The sequence below is a fragment of the Nestor notabilis genome, unplaced genomic scaffold, assembly GCF_000696875.1.
Source record: "Nestor notabilis isolate BGI_N333 unplaced genomic scaffold, ASM69687v1 scaffold14778, whole genome shotgun sequence".
Classification (NCBI taxonomy): domain Eukaryota; kingdom Metazoa; phylum Chordata; class Aves; order Psittaciformes; family Psittacidae; genus Nestor; species Nestor notabilis.
Genome location: NW_009938841.1, coordinates 70719 through 92145, shown reverse-complemented (window position 1 = coordinate 92145; position 21427 = coordinate 70719). Strand labels below are relative to the sequence as shown.

Here is a 21427-nt window from a genome sequence, read left to right as displayed (position 1 = left end):
TAGTGCTTACAGAGAAAATACTGACTCGACTGGAAGTCAGAGATTTCTTTTTACTCAACAGTGTTGAGGGAGCATGTTGCATTTTGAAAAAGGAAACAAAACCAAATCCTTATGGTACAAAATACTTCTTGCATCCTAATCTAGTAATCCAAGATCAGAGGTACATCCTAAAAATCTCAACTGGCTTGTCTTTAAGCAATATAGACAAAAGTTTTCATGGCTGAACAACCAGCTCCAGGTAGCTTTAAAAATTTGTCATTTTTGTGTCTCATTGTGTATTTCCATCTTCTCTAGCTCTCTTCTGTAACTATAAGGAAAGCAAAATTATGCCACAATTTAAATAGTTAAGGCTCAAATTCTTCACCTATTGTATGCATCTGTGGCTCTTTTTCCAAACACTTGTCAATCTGCAAAATATCCAACCCAAAATGGAGTTTTTCTGGAGTTTTTTTACTGGAGTTTTCCTAATCACATGTCCAGAAACACAGTATCTGTCTTAAATGGGAAAAAGTGCAATAATAACAAGTTTTAGAATATTTGTTATTATTATTTATTTTAGCTGTACAAGGATCAGGTCTCATCTTCAGAAGTGTGGAAGTTACTTTACATAAAGAGGGGAACACCTTTGGATTTGTAATAAGAGGTGAGTTATCATTGAATTTGAACTGTCTGTATTTCCTAAATCAGCAAAAGAAGTTGTCAGTTTTTATGGCATTTAGAAATCATTTTGAGCTTTCTGACTTACAGTTTGTAAAATTCTCAGTGATTTATGTGCAATTTCTTCCATACAGTCATGTACTGCTTTTATGAACTGCTCTTTTTTTATGGAAGAAGAGTAATTAATCAGCTATGCCAGTACCATGAGAAGCTTTGTTTCAGATTAGACCAGATCCTGTTACCACTGAAATCATTTTTTAAGATTGTAGTTCTTTAAAAAGATTCACATACAGTATGTGTATAAATTAGGTTGATAACTGTGCTGATAGTCTGAATTGTACAACAGAAGTATTATCACTGAATAAGAGAACAGAAGAAAACATGCAGCTGTTAAATAATATACCCCAATTATAAATTATTAGATTTATTCAGGGAATTTTTTTTTTTAATTTAATATATAAATTCCTTAGTGGCCACTTCCTATTCCAAGTATACATGAAGTACAGATGTTTTTTCTCTGTGTGGCAAACAGTGCGGAACAGTAAGTTTTCGCACTGAGATCATATTTACAGAGTAAGGGTTCTAAGAATACCATATACATTTATTAAGAATCACTCTGAAGAAATATTTTCTAAAGAATCATCTATACCGTACAGTAGGTCAATTTTATTTAAGATAAAATTCAGCCACGTTAATGGCTTGACCATTTTTTGATCTTTTTAGCCCATCTGTAAGTATGCATGCTTCAAGATTTAGGCTTTTCTCTTGGAAATCAGCTTTCATAAAAAGCATAAAATGAAGGTGTGCTTTCTCTCACTTTTCCCTTTCTAGGTGGAGCACATGATGACAGAAGTAAATCTCGGCCTGTTGTAATAACATGTGTTAGACCTGGAGGGCCTGCTGACAGGTACAATTCATCTTTCTCTGGAGTGCATGTGAAAGAGAAATGGAGAAAAGTGAATTATTTGGGGCAGAAGTTAGGTGTTGGAGTCAAGTAGGCACATTCAAACCTGTTCATTTGAAATTCATGAATTATGCATTTAATTAGAATAACAACAGTGATAGGCAACCACAAAGGCTCAGCACATCACGGTGTGTGTGAACGGTAATTTAGCATGTTACATGTTTCAAGACTTTCCCATTAACTGTAAAAAATCAACCTAAAATTATTAGAACAAATGCCTGCAATAGGTCAGAGCACATTTTTCTGCAGTCTTCAGATAACTGATATAGCTTTTTATACTCTAACACTCTTGCACTTCAGAAAAAGTACTGTCGTGTGTTTGGGTGTTATTTGTATTGTTCTTTTAAGATGTTTGTATGTATCTGTATGTGAGTTCACACATAACTCACCTCGACAATTTCTGAGTGCAGATTCATGTTTTGTCCCAGTGAACATACTTGCATGTAGTGCCATCTTGTAGCTGTATAAAATAAGAATATTCACATTATTTATATGTATGAATTGTGTTTTCAACAATGACATATTTGTCCCTAAACAAGTAAAGAAACTTAAAGGGCAATTTCTTTAAAGTGGGTTGATTTTTCTGTAGGCTGTGTTGGCCATTTTTGACCTTGAAAACATCGATTGAGAAGCAAATGGTGCAAGAGAGTGTTTGTCTTTTGTCCCTCCCTTTCTTACCACCCTCATCTCCCTTGCTTCCTTGTTTTTCTCCCCACTTTTTGAGATGACAATGTTAGTACTTCGTTTTCTATTACAACATGGAATATGTTATGAGGCAGACCTGGGAGACAGTGTATATTTGTAGTCAAATTATTTTTAGATGGGAAGAAAAGAAAAATTTAATTATCCAAGTAAGGGGTATTTTTGAAGAAAATCAGTAAATAAGCATTCGTGTTTTGCAATCTGTTTCTGCACCCATGTGCTTGCACCTCATACTTACTTTTAAGAAAACATTGGGGGAGGAGGTGTTTATTTATGTATATATGAAAGAGGAGTTGTGTCGACAAGGCAGAAAGAAAGCATATGTTGAAGCAGAAGCCATACTTAGTTGCAGTTTAGGGTGACTTGATTATTTAGCTATGTGGTAAGCCGTTTTCCAGTCACCGACTTTCCAATTACAGCAATTTCCTTTCCACTGCGCCCTCTGAATGTTCTCACCGTCAAAGTAAATGTTAAGTGTTAAGGCAAGAGGGATGGTTGTCACAGAGGGTGTGAGGGAATCACTTTGTGTAAAAATTATATTATCTCCAAATCAATTTATCTTATATTAATAAAGATCATTCCTTTAATCTCCCTTCAGAGAGGGCACAATCAAACCTGGAGACAGGCTGCTGAGTGTTGATGGGATCCGGCTGTTGGGAACGACACATGCTGAAGCCATGAGTATTCTCAAACAGTGTGGACAGGAGGCTACTCTGCTGGTTGAATATGATGTCTCAGTGATGGGTAGGTTAAGAAGTGTGGCTTTAGTTCTGGGAATCATCTGTTGTGTTTTGCTGCCTGTTCTTGATGGGGTATTTCAGAAGTGATCATGACCTGTTACGCTCCTAGTAGCACTGCTATTCCCTTCCACACCGTATCATTAATCTTGGGTTCATAAGGAGGTGAGCAGTATTTCACTGTAATTTAGCATTCTGACATTTCATGGTTTGTAGAGTGAAACCATAGTGTGGATTCTATGAAAGTAACTTTTCCAGTGACTAGGTTATAATAAAGGTTAATGAAGTGTAAGCATTTCTATGTCACATGAAAGAGGGGTTTACTTGCTCCAACAAGAATTCATTTGCCTTTTGCTGGTGCTGCTAGATGGTCAAGACATTATTAAAAAACGTTGCAAAACTGCCGCACACAAAAGAATGGGGAAGAGAAAATTTGTTAAGAAATGTAGAGGCGGCAAATCACAGCTTGAAAAATGAGCTTACACTTTATACAAATTTTGATTGAACTTACTGAAGATACGGAAGGTGTTTTGGAAAGTGGAGAGCAGATGATTTCTCACATAAGACTTGGGACTGAGGTATTTCCATTTGTTTTGGAAGTTGGCATATCCCCTCCATTTTTGCAAGATACAGAAAATTCATGGCAGCGAGAAACAAAACTAGTCACTAGACTAAAATATTTCTTCTCTGTTTGGGGATCTTTCCCTTCTTTTCCTCCTCAGTTCCAGAGTCAAATTTCTAGCCTAGCAGTAGAGCAGCCTCATAGGAATTGGTGAAATAGCATTGTCAAACTTAAAGCCTTGGAAAAGATTAATACTTAGAATAATAATAGCAGATATTGGTTTATGCTGGAACAGCCCTCTTTGTTCTCCTCCAAGACAGATTATATTAGTAATAGTAGCATTATTATTGTCATTATTGTTATTATTATATATCTCTGTTTACTTGTCTATCAAGAATGGAGTGACAGGTTTGCATGGTGTCTGGCAGGCCTACTGGACAGTTGTGCAAGGCTCATGTCCAGAAAGGTGGAAACAGCTCAGCATCTGGGCAGGGCTTCCCATGTGGAAAATGGAAATGCAAATGATCCTGTAACCTGAAGAGAACTAGAAGTTAGGTGTTTTCATTTATTTCTTCTTCTTCGGAAGATGACAGGTGGCCAAACCCTATCTATCATCACACTTAAAACCAGATTCCTTATACTCCACTCTAAGAGCAAGATCTTATTGAGAAAAGGAACCCCTGGCTTTAAGCAAATGAAGTTCCCAGCAAAGCTTTCATTTCAGAGAAAACTATCATCCCCATTCTCCTGTATAGCCTCAGTTGCACTGAGGATCTTTTAGAAGTCTTTGCAGGTTTGTGTGAGGACAAGGCCACACAATGAGAAGCACTGTTGTGCTCTAAATTGCAGTTGTTCAGGGCAGGAACCTTCTTTTCAGTGTTATTTGGATAGGGCTCAGGGCAGGCGGATGCAGAACTTAGTTGGAAATTGCAGGTTTATAACTGTACGGGCAGTACCTCCCAGTTGATCTCTTCATGTTCTCACCTTCTCTCTCTGAATAAACTCTGCTGTCTCCCTTTTGTTCTCAATAACAAATCTGTATTTATTATTCCTGTCTTCCTGGCAATGAATGTGTTATGCTGTGAAAATTTAAGCAGGTAGAAGAATCTGAGACTTGTGGAGTCAGAAAGAAGGAAGGAAAAGGGAATCAAACACTGGGAAATGTATGAGATGGCGGTCCAGCAGTGTCTGTGAGAGAAAATAAGGAGGGATCCAGTAGGTTTTCTTTCTAATGCGTTATGATTTTGTTAGATTTTATCTAGCCCCCAATAGGTTTTGATTTTTTTCCAGTGTGCATGCCCTGCATGGTTTTCTGGCAGTGGTGTGAAAAACCTTGTTGAGAAGCTTTCTTTTCTTTTTGCATTTGTGTTATTACCATGGTGCAAAGGCTGAAAATCACTCATCCTAATCCATTGATTCCTGGCCGAGGAAAACAGTGCTGATTTTAATCTTCACTTACTTCTGCTCAAGAGCAAAGAACTCGAAGTTAGGAATAACATGAAAGGGAGGCTATGAGCCATGAGAAGAAATTTAAGAGTTACAGAAATGTTACTCTGTTACCCAACTCTTATGTTACCCACAAAACAAGCTATTTGTAATGCCATTTCAGGGTTGATCTGAATATGAAAATAGACTAAAACAAGAGGAAGAACATTGGGTAAGGTGGCTTAAGGATGCTTGAAACTAGTTTAGTAGGTTAGCCTGATGAGAGGGGGAAAAAACCCAAAAGTTATATAAAATTCTGGTGCATTCTCTTCTTGGTATAAACTTTCAGTAGAATATCTTGCTCCCAGAGCTATAATTGTACCATTATTTGCTTTAATATCCTCTTTTCTGTTAGTAGATGTTTATATCCTGTAAACTAGCATTCCATGTGGCCAGAACTGGAAAAGGACATAAAATATACTCTGATAGCATGAAATTGGAACTTGATTTAAAAAGGTTACACTAGATGAAGAAAGTAATTCTGAACTATTTTTCAGCTACAGTCCTGTAGTGTGTAACTGGCTTTTTATACTCCTGTAAGCATAAGCTGTTTCAGAGGTGCTGTATTTCTCAAAGCTTAATTCCTTTGCCTGGAGTCTTCAAGAGGTCACCTGGGAAGCTTGTGCATTTTATTGTTTCTGGAACCTAGCGTAACTTGGAGTAAAAAGAATATCATGGGGTTCTCTGAAGGGTAGGTAATTAAGTGTGTTTATAATGTAGAAGATGTGGCTAGTCCCATTGAACTCTCAGGGGTTACACTGGTGCTTGCTAAATACATCCTGAAGTGTCCTGCTTGGCTGGGTCCTAGGAAATAAACTTGTCAGTTCAGCTTCTTGGAAGAGATTATATTAGCTTTTTGGCTCTTTTTTGCTATTGGAAATGTTTCCAGGTTGGTATGTGGAGTATACTTCTGTATAGTTTCTAAGAGAATTTTAAATAGTAGGAGTTTGGAAATACCAAGATAATCCCCAAGGAAAACAGAAAAACGTAATTTCTGAGAAAATATTTTATAACCTGATAAAAGTTACATTTGAAGTTGTGGAAGGTAGCAGTCTTCCACATGTCTGTTTTCCAGAACACCTCCTCCAATCATGAAGCAATGTGGTTGCTTATTCCTGCATTTTTTATTTTTTTTTTATTTTGTGAGGGTTTAATAATGTTCTGCTTCAGTATTTGCAGTGGAAATGGATATGGTAATTTGCCCTACACTTAACTGTGTGTAAGTAACATAAACTTTGTGGGCTTTATCACTTTTCTTTGTAATCCTTTTTACCTGAAGTGTTCAAGCTTTATGGTTATGTGAATAACCTGTGGTGGGAGATGTTTGAATATTACAGTTCTCTTTGCCGTATGACTATACCTGTGCCCCTCATATTGTGGAAGGGAAGGAGGAGAAGCAGGCTGGAGGCTACCAGTGACTTGCTGCCAATGCCAAAATAATTTTGCAGCCTGAATCTTTTACTGTGGTAACCAAACAGCAAATATTAATTCCAAGCTATAAATTTAGGTTGGGAAGACTGAAGTTCTCACTCTTGGGCAGTGGTCTGGGTGAAGTGTCCTACCAAGCTGCTCAGAGCTTGAAAGCTGTATGTCAGGCATTGTCAGTCAGAGAAAGAGAATTAGAATGCAGTGTGAATAACAAGCTGCAAACAGAGATTCATACTGCCCCTGTCTAAAATAAGAAATGAAAGTTTATGACTGCAGTTATTTGGAAGCAGAGCAGATGCAGTTTCCCTTCAGGTTTTCCAAAATCTGCCAGGATGCTACTGGGCTCTGTGTTTCTCTAACTGGGGTTGCATCTGCTTGGATAATCTTCCATATTTAATCCAAAAGGGGGCATTCAGAAAAGTAATGACTACCTTGAGTTTAAATTAAATTAAATTATGTATGTTATTACTCTATGAACTCTAGTTCATAAATAGCTGCTGATGAGCTTTTGAGCAATCTACTTTTTAAATCTTGAATGTTCTTGCTAGGGTAATCCTTGATTCAAATGATAAACAATTAACTACTGTTCAACTGCAGTTAAGTGTATCAGAACTTGGCACAAAGATAAGCTTTTGTTAGCTATTTGCACCTGAGAGACTCAACATCTTTCTCACCTTTTCACTGGGTGTTTCTTAGTTCAAACCAGTTTGTGGTCTTCAAGAATGGAGGAACTTACTGCACATTCAAATTCCATATGTTTCTCTGGCTTCTTTAACAATTCTGGTGCTTATTTGAGCCTAAATAGATTTGCTGGAATGTGGCATCCTGTAATTGTTCTCTGCAAAACAGATACACTCAGCTTATTTTTCAGTCCCAAGCTACCAGAGTAACACTAGCATAGAACTGGTCAACTTTAGTTGGAGCAACAGCCTCAATTTTCTGAACTTGACATTTACCACTGATGCAGCTTTCTAGGGAATTATTAACGCAATTGCTTGTAAATCTGACAGAAGTTTTCCAAACACTGTCCAAGGTTTTTGCCTCTTTAAGTTCATCCATTCTAAAAAAACCCAAAAACCCAAACAACCAAACCAAACAAAAGGCCATAATAATTTTATGAGACTACATTTAAAGAAATCTCCAGTAATTTTGCCTGACAAGAAGAGCACTAGGGAGAGAAAGCTTGCATAGCAGGAACGTCAGGTGAGGTAATCTGTGATCTGGTGTAGACTTTCAGTAATTTGTGCAAGACAAGATATATAGAAGAAAAAAGAACTTATGGACTGCCCCTTAAGTTTCATAAAGTAGTATCACTCAAGCATATCCAGAATGGTGGAGACCTTTAAGAGCTATAGAGTTTTACAAGACCAAGGAACAGGAGCTCCAGGGATTCCAAGGACAGACTCAAGATCTTCATAAACCTAATAAATGTTGCAAGACCTTGAAAGTTGAAGGAAAGTCAGGAGGCCTGTAGGATTCCACACTGTCTTTTTCTTTCTGTTTCTTTATAAATTTAAAATTAACATTTCCTTTGTCTCTTACAAGTCTTTGACAGAACAGATTGGTAGTGTACTCTAGCATTCAACTGCAACTGCAGCTCTCCTGGCTGTCACAGAGCAACAGACCTAAATCCCTTGAAATTCTAAATATGAATTAGTTATGTAAACTTTTAAAGAAGGCTTCCTCTCTTATGTTGCTTTAGAGACTGAATGAAAATTCATGTGCAAAGCAAAGGTCACGATAGCTGTATTAGTTGAAGTATTGCTCTACTTTAAATACTGCTACACAAACACATACACAGATTATGCTAGAAGACAAATGTTTGAAGTCAAAAAGTTGGGCGTGCCAGGTGGGAAATGTCAGGATTGAGATTGTCTGCTCAGCCTCTGTCCAGCTAGGTGTGCATGCAATATAGTCCCAAGACCCACAGGAGAGATAATAAACCTTTTATGCAGCTATTCATTTTGAATGTTCTTTCTGTCTTCAGTATGTGATCACAGGCTTATCAAAGGCACTGCCCAGATCCTTGTCTGCATGGAAAGTTATTAATTTCCTGGTGTTTTTTTCCTGAAGCCCTAATCCTGCCACAGTTTGAGTGCTTCAGGCAATATGCAGATCTCAAGGAGAAAACCCCCGGTGTCCCAAGGTCATTCCAAATGTATTGGCTCTTTCTTAAGGCAGAAGATGACATAGGCATATCTCTAACAGTTCCAGAAATATCCACTCACAGATGTGTCTCTAGGTAAAACACATGAAATTTTTTATCTCTCCTAGAGGCCAACGCATGATTCACATTCATGCTGCACAAACTAAGCAGATATTTAAATCTACGTGCTATGGCATGTTAGTCTCTCATCTTACTGTACAAGTTGCTCATTTATCAAACACTGTATTTGTGCTTTCTGCTGTCAGTGCCAGATGCCTCCATCAGGGACATTAGTATGAACTGACAGGGAGGTGTGGATGTGTACAATAAGTGCTCTCTCTGTAGTGATAGCTTGTTAGGATTTCATCTAGTGAAAGATACATATTTTGGAATATGACTTATCCTTGGCACCAAAAGAAGCTTTTTCCATCAGACAAGTCTGAGGCTTGTGATTTTTTCTGCTGTCGAGTTTTCTGGCTTTCAGGACTGCTTTTTCTACAATAGCAAGTTGGGGTGGATTATTCCTTTTAACACTTCATCTCTCATACTCTACTAAATATGACATGCTGACTTCACGGAGTCTCATCATGAGCCTTTAAGAGGATTGATATCTATTGGTCAGGCATGAGTTCCTGCTTGATGGCCTGCTTCAGTGTACTCTATCTACCTGGCTTAAAAGGAAGATAAATAGGTTTTTAATAGCCTTTCAAGATAAATGAGTAGCATGGAAACCTATGGTAAATAGGCATTATGGTTTAAAAAAAAAATGCAGCATTTTGGGCTGGCAAATTCAAAACCCAGTTCTTGTTTCATCTTTTTGTCATCAAGATTTGTACTTTTTGTGATCAAGAAGAGATACTGCTGCTGACTGCTGGTAGTGAAACAAGAAAGTGCTTGCAATTAGAGACCAGTATAATTTGAATGTCCTTTTCAGCCTTTACAGAAATTGTGACAAAAAGGGAATCTGGTACTTCAAAGCAGCAGTCAGGTGTCTCCTCCATGTTAAATGACTTTCTCTCTTCTGCAGCTCCCTCTTTATGCCTTACACACCTGCCACGTGAGCCATCCACTGCTAGCTGCCTCAAAACTTACAGTGCTTTGTTTTATGGATGGGACATTTGTTTCATAGTGAGGACTGCTGAGTAGTGACAGAGGTGTGGAATGGGGCCTTTTAAGAAAATAGTATTTCCCTATCTAATGAGTGGTTTCACTGTGTTGCATAACCAACTGTCAGTTCGTCATTTCCCAATATTTGTGTGAGCTTACGACCCAGGTTTCTCCAAGGGATAAACTTTATACCTGCCTTCTATACCTAAATACTCCCTCAAATGAGTGAGAACAATTAAGCCCACTAGTCTGCTCCCTGTTAGTTGGGTTATCAGATCAGCTGTCAAGCACAGTACCTATGTGCTTCCTGGGAACCAGAAGACTTGAGAGACATACGTGACCAGTGGGTTTCAAAGACATTTGCTTACAGTGGAGAACTGTAAAGGTTCAGGATCCCATGTTCCTTCATGTCCATTTCATGCAAGCATGATGCTTTTTCCCTCTGTTATTTGTTCTTGTTCTGGTTCCTTGCTGCATTAATGTATTTTTTTGTCCCAGCAGCTGCTTGATTTTCCCTTTCCTTACTGACCTAGTTTGAGTCTTTTCTAGAAGGTCCTAAATCCCCAACATGCTATTCCCTCTTGTTACAGCCTATTTTTTACTTTCGTCTTTTGCCAAGTAAGGCTTAGGTGATTTTCCAACACATTTCTCTCACACTGCTGACTTACCTCCATAAAGGCCTTCTGCAGTTTTCATGTCTGTCCTTCTTTCACCCTTTCTCCTGCGCTTGTCTCTTAGCAAACCATTCCACTATTACTTGTACTGCAGCTTCTTTTCAAATCAGTCACCCTCCCACCTGAGTTCCTCCCCTTCTTGCCCCAGAAGTCCCATTCTGCCTCCTCCTGGCTCTTCAATTATTCTTTGTGCCAGATCTGCTAGATAATGAAGACACACAGAGAACACGAATTTCAAATACAAAACAAAACAATATGGTTTTCCCTAATGGTGCTTTCAGATGCAGCTGACCTGTTTCACCTCTCACACTAAGAGAAGAAAAAAAATACAGCCTGGGATAGGTAACCATCATAAGAAAAAATCACGCCAAATGTTTGAACTGTGACCAAGTTGTAAGCAATTAAAATTGAGATGTTTTAATGACCAAAGTCAGTGATTCCCAGGTATATTTACCCTATTGCATGTTTATTTACTTTCTTTTCTCTGCCTGGTTATGATTTCTTGTTACCATTTGATAGCCATGTTGCTAAGTAGATGATTACAGAAGGGAGGAGTTGTCATGTTTTACAAGAATTTAATAAATCTTACAGATATTTCTTTCTTTACAAACTTCTTGGTCATCCCTAAAGAGAAATAAATAGAGTTTAGCTGAACCATGTGAGTTACAAATTACTTTAACAGGTCAAATTAACGTTTCTCTCTAGTGCTTTCGAAATAATGGCCATTAAAAGCAGCTTCATAAATACTGCTTTGTAGGGGAGAAAAAACTATAACAGTGAAATGAGATGTCTCTGTGACAGAAAACTAAAGGTTAATTATCATAACTAACTAGGAAATGGTGGGGTAGTTATTATCTTCCAAGTTCCACTTCATATATGAAAATATTCAGGTTTATTTACTGTGTACTGAGACCAATGGACCTACTGGTCTTCAAAGACTTTACAGGAAGGTGAAACCTATACTTGTGTGCAAATAGTCTAAATTGTGTATATTTCATGATGGGTACTCATTAAACTAGAGCCTTCCTAATCTATGTTCCTATCTCCTCACAAGCATGTGGTCTGAATTTTTTAGATGGTAATTCAAGGGTTTGATCCTTAAATGGAAGCAGCCTCTCCGTATTAAAAATATGCTACTGTGCTTCTTTCAGAAGGTATTTGAAAACAGATGATGGAAAGAGGAGGTTGCTGTAATAACCTCTCCTGTTCATCATCCAGGCTCCAAGTAAGTGGAGGGAAGGAACAAACAGCCCTCATATATACTTAGTCCCGTATTTTCCCCATTAAAGATGGGGAAAAAAAGGACTGAACAAATCTTTCAACTTTGCATAAAGGCTATCCAGATGTGCAATGAAATGCAGTGTAAAAGAGATTTGCCATCTTTACTGCATGCTTATACTCTGGTCAGCTGGAGGTTAGTCAAGAGTCAATGGAAGTTAGTCAATTCTTCACTGTGATGGTGGTGAGGCACTTGCACAGGTTGCCCAGAGAAGCTGTGGCTGCCCCATCCCTGGAAGTGTTCAAGGATGGGTCTAGTGAAAGATGTCCCTGCCTATGGCAGGGAGTTGGAACTAGATGGTCTTTAAGGTCCCTTCCAACCCAGACCATTCTATGATTCTGTAAGAGGTCTTTCAGTAAATTGGCTTATCTGTTATTTAGCATGCTGGTCAACAGCAGACTAACAAGGATAATGAAGTGTTCCGATTTGTGCTGGTCTGGAAAAAAAAATTGAGCAGGTAGCTGAAGTACTTAAATTCAGAGTGAAGGTGTGAAAGTTTTACAAAGAGGATGATAATTAAGCCTCTGGAGATTAAAGGATCTTATGCATGTGCCATGCAATTCAATGCAAGAGAAACTCTGTAATCAGAAAAAAATCCAATTTAAAAAAATCAGCCTTGGATTTGGTTTGGTGGCATTGCAGTCATCCGAGAAACTAAGAAGTAAAGGTCAGATTTGATTTTCTTTGTATTAGAGAGAACTTGGGCTGTAACCCCAGAAGCTGTCTCTAAAAGGGCCTATCTCGAAGGAAGTAGCAGCAGCAAAGATACCATTCCTGCCTCCATTCCAGGGAGAAGAAAACACTAAACATCTCCCAAGACTTTCACTAAGGGAGGTATTTAAAAAATCCGGAACTGAACTACTCCAGCCTCCTGACTTCTTTTCATTGGTATGGCACACTCAGACTGTGCCTCACAGGTTAGGCCAAGGGGAGAAAACCTGAGAATCCCTCCGATCATTTCCTGGAACACCTGTATTGGGCATGAACTAAGAGGTTAAACTTGGATGCAGTAGGGCAGATTTTCATCCCTTTACACTAAGGTTCATGGTTCATTCATGATGTTACAGAACATTTATGCTGAAAAAGGACAGATTTTTAAGTATTAATATTTTTAGGTATTTTGCCTGAATATGAACTTTCTTAATTAATGGTGTTCTAGTGCGAAACTGATGTGGATGAAATCTGAAGCAGATCCTATGAGACTGCACCATGTAGTATTCAGCACATGGGAGATATGTGCTGCTCAGACAACACAGTACTAAGGACTGTGAGCTGTAAATGTAGGTAGGGGGGGAAAAATCAACATCTAAGCTGAACGAGTTTATCTTGGAATCAGTGTAGCTACTCAAGGATAATTGCACTGGTGCCACATTTTACAACATAATCTTGTTACACAGAATTACACTTCTGATGGTGTTGCTCAGCTGTACGATGAGTGAAATGTTATGTTATCCGTGCATTTGCTATTCAAGCCACATTCCCCTACACTAATTTTAAACAACCATAATAACCTGTCTTTGCGTCTTTTTCCTAACTGCATGGTTACCATGCTTCGTTCATTTAAAGGGATCGTTCCAATAGCCTGTGAACTCAATATTTATCAGAGTGGTTTGGGGAAACAGTATTGCTAAAAACTGCTCTGTATGTTAGCCTATGTTCAGCCAAAAAGTCATTGGATTTGTCTTTTTTTAATTGGTGACCCACATTAGTGGCGTTTGATCTTCTGTAAGTCTCACGAGTTTCATTTGTAAAGAAAACAGAATATTGACAGCTGTTATGGACTGGTCACGTTACTCTTTCAGTGTAGATGCTGGAGGACCCTTACAAAATGATATTTCTGTGATAATGGAACATTAATTTGAAATCAACCACAGGCAAGCACCTGACTGCAGGTTTCATTTAAATCTTACCTCTTTTCTTCTTGGATGAGGAGAAGAGGGTGGCGATGGTTTTATGAATACTTATCTAGATCATTCTTTGGTTTTTTCTTTAATTTCAATTCTGACCACCAGTAGAAAAGTCATGGCTCACTGCAGACAAAAAAACCAAAAGAGTGCCAGGTGCTCCTGAAGAGATGACTAATGAAGGATATGACAACTTCCCAAGGTTGCAGGTGAAGCTGTGGCAACCTGAGTGTTTTTCCTTCCTCTTACGTGCCTCCAGACATCTCTTCCCTGGCTGATAAAATTGCATTTTTACATGCAGAACCCACACCAGTATAAAAGTACTTTGTCTAGGAAGTAAGTTAAGTCACGTGGTAACCCAAACCCCCAGATTACCTGCATGAAATTGGAAGCAGAGCAGAGCTTTGCCGGTAGATGAAATTGCCTGTGGGGCATCAGAGGCAATGAGGCTCTGGGGAGAAAAGAGACAGACAATGGGGCAGCAGAGGTGGGGATGCTAATGAAGAAGAAAGGGCTTGATAGGGTAAGGTTTCCTGTTGTATTGCACACAAGCAAATATAACCCATATTGCCTCTGAGTTACAGGGTTAGTTCCACTTTTTTTCTGGTGGATAATCCAAAGGTTATATTCATGAAAAGATGGTAATATGTGCACCTTGAGGCAGAGCTTTGGGACTTGTTTTATGTTACCTAGGAAGTTCCTCAACACTTTCTTTAAAAACTCCTAGTTGGATTTTTTTTTTATCCTTTATTTTATATATATACTCAGGTCACCTTGCCTGAGTTCTTCATTGAAATCTAACAGCTTCAGTCAGCTTAAATTAAAAATAAGTAAATAAGTAAATCTGGGAAATTAAAAAAAAAACCCTGGACTGCAGACACATTGAGCCTGTGATTTCCATTCTGTCACTAGTATGATTTGGCAAAACATTCCCCATAGCTGCAAAAAAAATCTAAAGCAAACTTTCCCTGAAATTCCTTGATATTTTTTGGCTCAGGGAGGCCACCAGCAACTCACATAGATCCATAGGTCAGCTGTCAGGGGCCTTGCATGAAGTTAGCAAAAACCTGGTCCAAGCCTGTTTGACTCAGTAGAAGAAGATTCTTATTGATTTCAGTTGGGATTTAAAATAAGACCCAAAGAAAAAAAAAAACCAACTAGCCATTGTCCTACATTTGAAGATCTTTGCTCATAGAGAAACAAACAGCGGAGCTGTGCTTCTTTGCTACCCTACTCAGTTCTCACCAAATGGACACCCACTTTAGACCAACAAAAATGTCCTCTGCCAGCATAAAAATCTTCTAGTTTAAGCACTGTTTGTACCACTAAATCAATGTGTTATTTCATTGCCAGCATATGAGCATCAACTTTAGGGATTCTACAGCCAACTCAAGTCTGAAGTGTAGAGAAGACCTGTATTAGAAGGACCTAACTCTGATGCAGATTATTTAAAAATAGTGCTGTTCGCACTGTTTAATTGCACCCAGTTACCACATCAATTCTCTCCTGTCTGTTAATGAAAAGATGACATGCCAGGCCCATTTTCTTTGCCCTTTTGCAAAGTTATTTCTCTTCTGGTACTTCAGCATTAGCATTGGAACAGGGTATATATGCATGAAATTACCAGTTCATAGGTCATCCCAGTTTGGATCTAGATCACAGCAATTCTCCACCCTTGAGCATGCTAGAGAAACTCTCAGATGAACAGCCACCATGCATTTCATTTTATTTACTTTTTGGCTTTCATGTAACAGACCAGATTTCAAATGTTATCATTTGATGTTATAAATCATGGCAAGACATTGGTACTGCTGGTCTGTCCCAGTGCATTCTGCCATTCTTTAGTTGGATACAGAATGTGGGAGAAGTATCAGCTGCTCTGTTCAAAGTAGAAAACAGCTGTAAAGGAAAAGCAAAGAGGAAGGGATGTGTCCTTTCTGTGCTTCTTTCTGATCCCCCTTGTAGGAGGAATGGTGTTTCTGAGACTTCTGTAGACTGCCTCACAGTTAAACCCATGGTTTTAAGAACAGTCAGCCATTTATGTTAGGGTTTCTCTTTTGGCCCTCTTCCACCTTCCCCCAGGTAAGTGCCTAAGTCTACTTTCTTTTATAATTTTATTTAAGCATTTTCAGGCATTGTTCCACCTTTCCCAGGCATGAGTTCAGAGAAGGTTGTTTTGCCTGTGATGAGAAAGTTTGGGGAAACTTTTCTTCGTAAAGATGAGTCTTTTTGAAGCATGGGAACACAGACATGCAATTCAGTAGATACTGGCTGACAAAAAGGAAGCCCTTTTCAAGAAAGTCTCTTCTGCTTATCCCAGTGAAAATCCATCTACCCAGACTTAGTTTACATTTGGAAGTGTGCTCAGGAGAAGCAGCATTTTGTGACAACTTTTCCAAAAGGTTTTGTGTTTATTGGGGGAAGCTTTTTCTTGTCTTTGTAAAGTTCCTTTCAGTTCAGCTCTTTGGGGATGGGAAATGCAAGGATTAAAGATCCCCATGCAGCCTTACTTAGATACCTTGGAACATATGGTATGACAGAGATTTTAATTGGAATGATTGCATAGATTTTGCCTCCATCAGTCACCTGCTGCATAATACTAAGTGATCTGGAAAACAGTCAAGTGAGAGAGTTCTAAAGAATAGATCATCTCATCTTGATGCAGTTGCCTAAACTAGGGCAGGTGAAACATGTTTTCATATGCCAGTTTTCTCTGATGGTTATAAAGGGAGTTTAGGCCTCTAGCTCAGCTGTAGCTACCTCAGATTTGCTCTACAGATGCCTGCATTTTGATGCAGTGAATCCCAGTGTGTCTCAAATCCTCCTCTCTGGACTAATGGATGCTTTCGACCTTCATTTCTCAGATCTTCATTTGCTTATCTATACAGTGGGGAAAACATTATGCTTTTGCTTTAAACGGTGGTTATAAGATAAAATCCTTAATGAACATGTGTTGTGATGAATATTCAGAGGCTGCACAATACAATAGCTCTTCCCCAACCACATATGCACAGGGAAGCTTGAGAACACTGCTTAGTAATTAAGGCATGAGCATGGAAAAAAAGGGAAAAGTGCTGCTACTCATTACATAGTCACTGTCTACCTTCTGCATGAGGCTCCTGAAGAAGGAAGAATATGTGATTATTTAATTAAAGAAGAGAGGTAAAAATAAGTTCATGCAGGCAATATTCATTCTGGGGTTCATTAAGCTTGAAGTGCTTTGTGCCCACATGGCAACCGTAGTATTTTTCTTTTAATGTCATTCTATTTGTAAACAGACACTTCTGATCTTTTTTTTTATGTTCATGTGTTTTTATAATGATTTATATTGATGTTCTGCTGATTTTAATCAGCTCCTGCTTTAGGTTTTTACAGTTCGCATACACACAGTCCGTATGGTCAGCTCAGCAGTGCTAAATGAAGTAGATGCCTTACGAGCACCCTGACCTTTATTTTTTCAAGGTCTTTACAGCTTATGTAAATGTGGGTGGATTTTCAGTCACCAAAAAAGAAAGGGAAAAAAAAAAAAAGAAAGAAAAATGCCCAGAAAAGGCTTTTTCACAGTTTCTCCTTTACACAAATTCAGCAATTACTGAATTACAAATCTTTGTACCTTATGAGCACTGGCACATCTTCAGAAAGAAAAAAAAGTTATCAGACAGGGGCATGAGAGGACCTGGAGTCCCTCTGAGCCCGGTGGCAGGAGATGTTCTGGCAGGAGGCAAATGGCTTGTGCTGCACCAAAGGAGAAGTTGCACAGGAACCTTGCCAAGGGTGACCCTGGCAGCAAGCTGGCAGGCTGCCTGCTGAGGAAGCAGATGAAAGAGTCTACTTCCCATTACTGGTATTCATCAGTTATGGGGTTCTTGGGTTTCTAGAGGTTGTTCCTTGGTTGGGATTTTGGAAGAAGAAACATGGAAATGTACAGTGCAGAGAACAAGGGATATAGAAACTTTCCTTTAAATCTGTAAATACTCCCAGTAATACTGTTCCTGTACTGCTTGGAACAAGCACTGGGAAAGTAAAAGCTGGAAATATATAGGCAACAGGTAAACAATCCTGGATTAGTTTTGCAATATGGGATCAAAGAGCTTATGTTCACTGTGGCGTCTCTGTTGGATTTGAGGGCAATTTACCTAAGTTCCTTTCTCTGTTTCTTTGAAATGTTTTTGCTGAACTGCTGCTCAGGCAATACCTAAGAGGAAAGGGAGGGCAGTTAATAAACTTGTTTCCTGCCTCATTCTACAAAAGTTACATTGCATGAGTGGTTGGCATTGAATGAGAAAATATCCTCTGCAACCCTTGAGAGCTGAAAATCTCTCACTCTGCTCCTCAGTGCATAAATATCAAGGTCAGATCTCAGCCTCAACATTCTGCATGGTACCATTTTATTCCGTGGCTGTGCCAATGCATCAATTATTTTTAAGACAGTTGTGCTAGAACACTTACTGAAAAGAGACCAGAGCTTTAGAGGAAAAAAATGGTACTGATAGTACAAACTTACAGCATCAGAAATTTGTATTATCTGTTATGGGGAAGGATGTAGAGTTTACTTCAATTTTTCTTTTCTTCTGGTTTATACTCACCTAATAGGCTTTGCAGAGGAGTGTTTTAGACTAGCCTGAAACCTCCTGCGTATTCAACCAGACCAAGTCTGTTGATTTCAATGTTAGCAGAAGGACACCCAAAGCCACCTTTCCAAGGCAGAGACTGACTGTGCTTAGCTTGTGTGCAGAGGTCACTAACACATGCAAAGAATTAGTAATTGTGAATGTGTGAGGCACTATGGCTCAGGACAGAGGACCCTTGAGCAAGGTCTAGTCATGCACCTCAAGTATGCCAAGCAGCCCAGCCATATGGGAGTGGGGCTGCACTTGGGTCAGCCACCTTGGTGAGAAGCAGAAGTGGCTGTCACAGGCCTGGCACCTTGCTTGTGTGGCTCTGCTGCTTCCAAGGGCTCCCGTTCCCACCAGCGTGATGGGGAGATAGGGACAGCTCAAATATCTCACTACCACAGCACTGACATGTCCTTATTTACCTTATCTGTTTGGTGTGCATGTCAGCTCTCTTAACAAATTGTCCAAACTGTCCTTTGCTCTGAAGCTTTTGGGATTATCCAAGATGTCGTTATCCTGGCAGAGCCCTGTGCAGATGGGACTTGTCAGCTCAAAACAAAGTTTGGGTGTTTGCAGTGTTTGTTCCCATCTGGCAAGTGCTGGAGGGAAGGGGCTTTGTGCTCTGTAGGCTTTTGAAGAGAATCCAGTCCTGCTCTAATTACTACTGTTCCCGTTAGATGGAATCTTAGGGTCATTATGGCAAATAGACATAATTTATGGGTACTGCAGCACTTTATATTGTCTATTCATTCTGTCACATTCAAGGCTGGCAGATCTAAAATTTGACAGATCACCTGTGTCTTAGATTGCAGAGTTGCAGATAGTGTTGTCCTTATTTGTTCTATTTGTAGTGATTAGTCAGGTACAGAATAGTGCAAGAGCTGGAGTGTTTTGAAGAAATAAAAGTTCTTGTGTATTTTATTTGCTGTCCTACAGCAAGAGTAAATAAGTATGAGAAGTTCTTCTGTGTGGATGTATCTATCTGTCATGTGGCCCAGAGAACTTGTGGATGCCCTGTCACTGGAAGTGTTCAAGGCCAGGTTGGATGGGGCTTTGAGCAACCTGTTCTACTGGAAGGTGTCCCTGCCCATGGCAGCAGAGTTGGACTAGGTGATCTTCAAAAGCTTCTTTCAGCCCAAACCATTCTATGATTTGATGGTTCTGTGATTTTATCTGTGCTTGTGTAATAGAGAAAATAGTGGTTTTTATTGTAGTGTCTCAGCAGAGGACTTTACATATTATTTGCACCATTTTGGGAGATGGTTTTAATAAGTAACTATTTTTGAGTTCCATTCCTGGAATGAAATGCAGATTGTTGCTGACTTCTGCAAACATCTGACAATCAATCTAATGTGTTTCAGGGCAGTTTTCAGGAGCCATCCTTCAATAGAAAGGTGGTGTTTGAAGCCTAGGTTGACAAACTAACCATAAAGGTGTATTTATAGGCTCCCAAGTTCTGAAACCATGTATCAGGGGTAGAGATTTAAGTTTTCAATAGTTCTTTAAGTACCACCTGAGTTTTCAGTGTAGTACTCATTTTACAGGTAACAAAGGAAAGAAATTGCAGAGCCTGGGCTTATTTAAAATGCATTTAGACTAGCCTCAAAGAGGTAGATCCAGGATCTTCTGTACATGCTCCATCCACCATGTCATTTCTCTGTTGTAAATTCAGCAACTGATAATTCAGGTTTTAGATTAACAGGACATACAAAAAGAATTATACAGATTAGTTGAGAGTTTGGGATTTAATGCAGCTTTTGAGCAGCGAAGGGATCTAGTAAAAATGAAAGATGTCTGAGCATGAAGCAGTTAGAAGGAGGAGGGAGTGTTCCAAGAATTGGGGAAAGTCTTTTAAGTGAAAGGGCTTTAGGCAGGCTTTTGTGGTGTGAATGAGAGAAAGGCTAAGAAAGTCCCAAGCGGATTTTGAGTACATCCCCACTGCTCTCACTGGTGCAAGCACTTTGAGGGCAGGGATGATTCTTTGGTGGTTAGCAGGCATTTCGTAGCTGAGAAGGGCAATGGGAGTAAGGGTGCAGAGTATGAAATTAGGTAAAGGCAGCTCCTAAGCTTTTGATTTTAAGAACTTGGCTGAATTCGAGGCATATAAATGAACTGCAGGAATTAGGTGAGAAGAGGAAAATGGAAAGACTGTGCCAGTCAGTTGACAGGAATATGAAATTGCTTGTGTGTAAGGGAGGAGATAGGCAGCACATTCATTTAGAGGATAATGTCTCCATTTTCCATTCTGAGGTTGAGAAGTTCCTCTGATTTCACTTTTATTTATTCTTCTGGCATCCTCTTGAAATTATTCCTATTTTTCATTTTTGAAATCAGGTGATTCTGAAGATGAGAGTGTGTAAAGTGCCATTGGTGGCTTTTTAATTTAGCAGCAATTTCATGGTTTTCTGTAGGCTCTGTGAACCTTTAATTAGTAGCCCAGCAGCTCCAGTGCTGTGCTGTTACTGGCAATTAGGAAAAAATTCTGTTAGTTCTGGTTTTGCCCCTTTAATTACAGCTGAGATAGATAAAATTGTAGCAACTCCTGCTCTCTCTACAGCCTGTCTGAAACACACTCCAGAATCAAGGGAACACTAGGAGCACACATCTTTTAGATAAGTTATAAGTTGGGCCTTGGAGACTGCTGTTGATCCTTTGAACAAGAACAATATTTAATTTTTAAATAGTTGTATTCTTATTAAAGAAACTATCACCCTCTCTCCTCAAATATTGCTTGCAATATATAATCCCAGTTTACTCCATTCCAACATATATTTTAGGGTGAAGTCTCACAAGTCATTAAACTTATTCATATTTTTTGTATTCTAGCTCTCAGAGGAGACTTAGAAACACAATCACTGGCTTTTAGCATTTCAGAAATCATTATCCGAGCTTGCTAGCTGGCATTGATTCTAGTTTTCCCATAAAGTCTGAGATGAAAAAAGGTTACTCTGCTAAATGAAGCATGAGCAGAGCAAGGGTGCAAACATTACTCAATATTAGTGGGAGAGAATGCCAGGGCCAGTACTGTGCATCAGTGCCCTGTGTATGGTTCACTTATGACCTTTACCATCACAAAAGTATGAGGAATCAAATAATATTAGACTGAATGAGTGATAATGGCGCTACCCAGCTGTAGAGCATCTTGAATGTTGTTCCTGTACCCTTT

General features: G+C 39.0%; 1 protein-coding gene across 1 annotated transcript in view; it reads left to right on the top strand.

Moving 5' to 3' along the window:
- Window positions 1–559: 559 nt before the first annotated feature.
- Window positions 560–21427, top strand: part of GRIP1 (glutamate receptor interacting protein 1) — a gene marked incomplete at its 5' end in the record, with an annotated part of 76336 nt that continues 55468 nt past the window's right edge. Inside the window, 3 exons of the mRNA XM_010019559.1 lie at window positions 560–643; window positions 1489–1564; window positions 2922–3067. Coding sequence (XP_010017861.1) covers window positions 560–643; window positions 1489–1564; window positions 2922–3067 — 306 coding nt within the window. The remainder of the gene's footprint in view (window positions 644–1488; window positions 1565–2921; window positions 3068–21427) is intronic.